This window comes from Penaeus chinensis, chromosome 38 (genome assembly GCF_019202785.1).
Source record: "Penaeus chinensis breed Huanghai No. 1 chromosome 38, ASM1920278v2, whole genome shotgun sequence".
NCBI lineage: Eukaryota > Metazoa > Arthropoda > Malacostraca > Decapoda > Penaeidae > Penaeus > Penaeus chinensis.
In genome coordinates, this window is record NC_061856.1 from 16,242,988 (window position 1) to 16,247,987 (window position 5,000).

General features: G+C 48.1%; 1 protein-coding gene across 3 annotated transcripts in view; it reads right to left on the bottom strand.

Moving 5' to 3' along the window:
- Positions 1 to 5,000, bottom strand: part of LOC125046221 (CD2-associated protein-like) — a 168,070-nt gene that overhangs the window by 155,213 nt on the left and 7,857 nt on the right. For all 3 annotated transcript variants that reach the window (XM_047643953.1, XM_047643954.1, XM_047643952.1), the window contains exon 2: positions 2,315 to 2,469. In XM_047643953.1, coding sequence (XP_047499909.1) covers positions 2,315 to 2,469 — 155 coding nt within the window. The remainder of the gene's footprint in view (positions 1 to 2,314; positions 2,470 to 5,000) is intronic.

Consider the following 5,000-nt stretch of genomic DNA (forward strand, 5'->3'; position numbering starts at 1 on the left):
AAAGAGAAGGAGGAACAAGGAGAAAAGAAAAAGGAGGAACAGGAGGGGGGAAAGGAGGAGGAACAAGAGGGGGGAATTAAAAGGAGGAACAAGAGGGAGAAGAGAAGGAAGAGGAACAAGAGGGAGAAGAGAAGGAGGAAGAATAAGAGGGAAAAAAGGAGGAGGAAAACGAAGGAGAAGAGAAGGAGGAAAAAGGAGAAAATGAAAAAGGAGGAACATGGAGAAAAGAAAAGGGAGGAACAGGAGAGAGAAGAGGAGGAACAAGATGAACAAAGGAGGAACAAAAGGGAGAAGAGAAGGAGGAACAAGAAGAAAAGAAAAAGTAGGAAAAGGAGGGAGAACAAATTCAGTTCCACAATCAGTAGCGACGATTGAGAGAGGGACCATGGTTCGGAAAACAGACTCAAGTGCATTACGCAACTCCGCGTTCAAGATAACATAAGAACTAACTCTGTAGCTGCAAGAGTCAAGGAAATAATATGTAAAGGACAACATGACACCAACTGAGAGCGAGTGCAATCTACCCGCCACGACCATTTAGAAGAAGCAACAAAAAGACCGCTTGAGCACTCAGCACAACAATAGAACGAAACAAAAAAAACAGCTAATCAGACATAGAAATCATAAAGCGAATCAGTGAAGTAAACCTGTTCTGAAATGAGGCGCGACGTAGGTAAATCCAGGCGACAGGAAATGGCTCTTAATCCACCCGTTTATCAGCCTTATCAGTCCACACACCTCGAGATAGCGACGACTCGACGGCTCCGGATTATCCTCATTCGCACAATGACGTCAGGGTATGGGGGGGGGGGGGTAGAGGGAGAGGTACGGGGGTGAAGAAGTGAGAGGAGTAGAGGGGGACGGAGAAGGAGGAGGAGGAGGAGGAGGAGGATGGGGAATTGAGAGGGAAGGGGAAGGTGAGGGATGGAAGAAAGAGAAGGATGATGGGGGAGGGAATGAAGGGAGAGGAGGAAGGTGGAGACTGGAAGAGGGAGGAGAAGGAGGGGGAGGGAGAGAAGCGGGAAGAGGGAAGAGGAGACCCAAAAATGGGGAGAAGAAAAAGCAGAGGAGGAGGGGAGGAAGAGGAGAATGGTAGAGGAGAGGCCGAAGATGCAAGAACAGAAACAGACTAAAGACAAGGGGTAAGTGCAGAGAGAAGAAAACGGATAAAGCGAATGAATAAAAAGAGGAGGGGAAGTGTGGGGAATCTAAGATATGTAAGAGAATGGCGGAAGAGGGAAAAATCAAATATAATGGGAAGGTGAGGAAGACAGAAAAGCCAGAAAAAGAGAACAAAGAATAAAGGCGAGAAGAACATACAAAAAATAAGAGAATGAGATGACAAGAAAGGCAGCGCCTGTGTCCTAAGTGGATTGGTTATGGAACACACACACGTGTAACGTACACATACATACAAGCGTAGACACATTCTGGTTCCGAGGAAGCACTACAAGCTACAGTAATATACAATCAGGTATTTAGTAAACAATAATGTCAAGGAATGCTCAAGAAATACTTTGAGAATACGTATATATACAGGACTATACATACATACACACAAACATATATATATATATATATATATATATATATATATATATATATATATATGTGTGTGTGTGTGTGTGTGTGTGTGTGTGTGTGTGTGTGTGTGTGTGTGTGTGTGTATGTGTGTGTTTGATTGCATAAATACCGATAAAGATAGGCAACCATAAAGATAAGTGCTGGCGCTATCCACACACACAAACATTCAGAGAGAGAGAGAGAGAGATACAGAGAGAGAGAGAGAGAGAGAGAGAGAGAGAGAGAGAGAGAGAGAGAGAGAGAGAGAGAGAGAGAGAGAGAGAGAGAGAGAGAGAGAGAGAGAGAGAGAAAGAGAGAGAGAGAGAGAGATACAGAGAGAGAGAGAGATACAGAGAGAGAGAGAGAGAGAGAGAGAGAGAGAGAGAGAGAGAGAGAGAGAGAGAGAGAGAGAGAGAGAGAGAGAGAGAGAGAGAGAGAGAGAGAGAGGGGAGAGAGAGAGAGAGAGAGAGAGAGAGAGAGAGAGAGAGAGAGAGAGAGAGAGAGAGAGAGAGAGAGAGAGAGAGAGAGAGACAGAAAGAAAGAAAGAGAGAAAGAAAGAAAGAAAGAAAGAAAGAAAGAGAGAATGAGAAAAAGAGGAAGAGAGAGAGAAAGAGAAAGAATGAGGGAAAGAGAAAGAACAAGAGAAAGATAGAAAGAAAAACAAGTAAGACAAGTAAATAGATAGACAGATAGATAGTGAAAGAGAGAGAGAGAGAGAGCAGCACACACAACAGAAGAAAAGACTCCTTACCTTGACGAAGTTATCCGGGAACACCCCCGTGGCCTCCCTCAGCGTGCCCTTGTACCAGCCGCTCTCCAGGGGCGTCACCCCCGTGATCCTGTCCCCGACCGCCAGCCGCAGCTCGTCCTCGTGCTGGGGCTCGTACGGGAACAACACCTCCACTTCTGCCGGAGGGGAAGAAGGAGGGGGGAACGAGGTGAGTGGCCGTTCGTTTTAAGAGGTGGGGTAGGGAGTGAGGGTTCGAGAGTGGGTGGGTGGGGGGGTTGACGGGAGGGGGAGGGGCTGTGAAATGGGGGAAGGGAGGCCTCAGAAGTGGGGTGGATGGAGGAGGGGTCTGAGAAGTGGGGGTCAGGGGGGAAGGGTGCTCGAGAGTGGGCTGGGGAGAAGGGGCTCTCAGAGTGGGGGAGGGGGTCTAAGAAGTGGGGGGTTGGGTGGTGGGAGAGGGAGAAGAGTGAGTGAGGGGAGAGGGAGGAGAGGGGAGAGGGAGGAGTGGAGGGGGAGGGAGAGGGGAGAGAGAGGAGAGGGGGAGAGGGAAGAGGGAGGAGAATGGGAGAGGGGAGAGGGAGGAAAGGGGGAGAGAGGAGAGGGAGAGAGGAGAGAGAGGAGAGGGAGGAGAGGAGAGAGAGGGGAGAGTGTTTGGAGTGAGGATGACCTTGGTGAGATATGCCATGACCTAGTTTATCCCTTCGCTGATGACCTTGGGAAAGAGACTTATTAGATTGCTTTATCAAGGACGACCCGACGACCTTGCGGACCAAAGGGTGAGAGAAATCACAACCCCTCGCACCGTCACAACCGGACACCACCATCCTCACAACCCTCCCATGAGAGGAAATGAGGCGACACCTGCGACCGTTTAACCTGAATGTCAAAAGTTATGAGTGATTGTCCGACAGCCGTGTAAACAGCTATGTGGCCTGTCGAATGTCGCCAAGAAGTAATTAGTGAATAACACTGCCATGGTACCATAAACACACACACACACACACACACACACACACACACACACACACACACACACACACACACACACACACATATACATACATATACACACACACACACACATATATACATACATATATACACACACACACATATATACATACATATATATACACATATCTATGTATTAACTTAAACCCTGGCAGCACAAGCATCCAAGCAGCGCCCCCACACGGCCGAGCACCGCGGCGGCGGCACCAAAACGCACCAATCTCCCGCATCCGTGACAAAGCGACAATACACGGACGCTTCTCATTAGCGCCGGGCGAAAGGAAGCCATTTGCGGGCGGCATTTTCCACGGCGCAAAAGTGGGACATTAATTCACGGCTTTATGTGCCTCTCGCTCTCCCATTCTGTCAGCAGTCCTTCCTGAGTAAAATAAGTGCGAAGTCTAATCCCACAGCTATCGTTCTGTGACGATACGATGGAACTGTAATGGAATGCATCGAGAGGGTTGTCTGTAACATTCATACTGATGTGATAGTGACCGTAATAATAATCATGACTAAAATAGTATCGCCAATATTAGCCTAACACGTGTGATGGCAGCAAATGATAAGAAGGAAAGGAAAAAATGAAAATAAAAAGTCAGTAATAGAAAACAACAATAACAAGGTCAAAAATACCAAGCTATAACAAGGTCACCAATCCCGAAAATAATAACAAGCTGAACAATAACAAAAAACAAAACAAGAATAACAACGTCAATGACAGCATTGCTAACTATCTCCCTCTTACTTGGCATATACGATCCACAAGGAATAACTGAGCGTAAGAACTCATCCGTAAAACGAGCAGTTCCCACCGACAACAGAGCAGACGAGGGGAAAAACGTTGCATGTCGCGGGAGGCAAACGGCGAGAAACGTTTTCCCGACGCGTGCGTGCGAATCCCCCCCCCCCCTTCCCCAACCCCCTCTCGCGATGCCGCTGATGATGATGAAAGCAAAACTGTTGACTTTAACACGAGCGGAAAATATGCAACTAGCGTTGTCAAAAACAATGGCTACAGCACACACACAGATTTCCTGCTAACCTTTCTTTCTCTCTCTCTCACTCTCTCACTCTCTCTCTCTCTCTCTCTCTCTCTCTCTCTCTCTCTCTCTCCTCCTTCTCCTACCTCTTCCTCTTTCTCTCTCTTTTCCTCCCCCTCCCCCCCTCTCTCTCTCTCTCTCTCTCTCTCTCTCTCTCTCTCTCTCTCTCTCTCTCTCTCTCTCTCTCTCTCTCTCTCTCTCTCTCACTCTCACTCTCTCTCACTCTCACTCTCTCTCACTCTCTCTCTCTCCCTCTCTCTCTCCTCCCTCATCCCCTCTCCTCCTTCTCCAACCTCTTCCTCTTTTCTCTCTTTTCCTTCCCCCCCCCTCACTCTCTCTCTCTCTCTCTCTCTCTCTCTCTCTCTCTCTCTCTCTCTCTCTCTCTCTCTCTCTCTCTCTCTCTCTCTCCTCCCCCCCCCCCCCCCCTCTCTCTCTCTCTCTCTCTCTCTCTCTCTCTCTCTCTCTCTCTCTCTCTCTCTCTCTCTCTCTCTCTCTCTCTCTCTCTCTCTCTCTCCATCTCAAACTCCCTCTCTTCCTCCCTCCGATCTTCTGCATGGGAAAATGAAGTCGGTGATGGTGTGATGGCTCCGATAATGATGACTACTGCAGCTTTAAAAGGTAACCTGATAGAAACAACTACCGGTCCACATTACTTC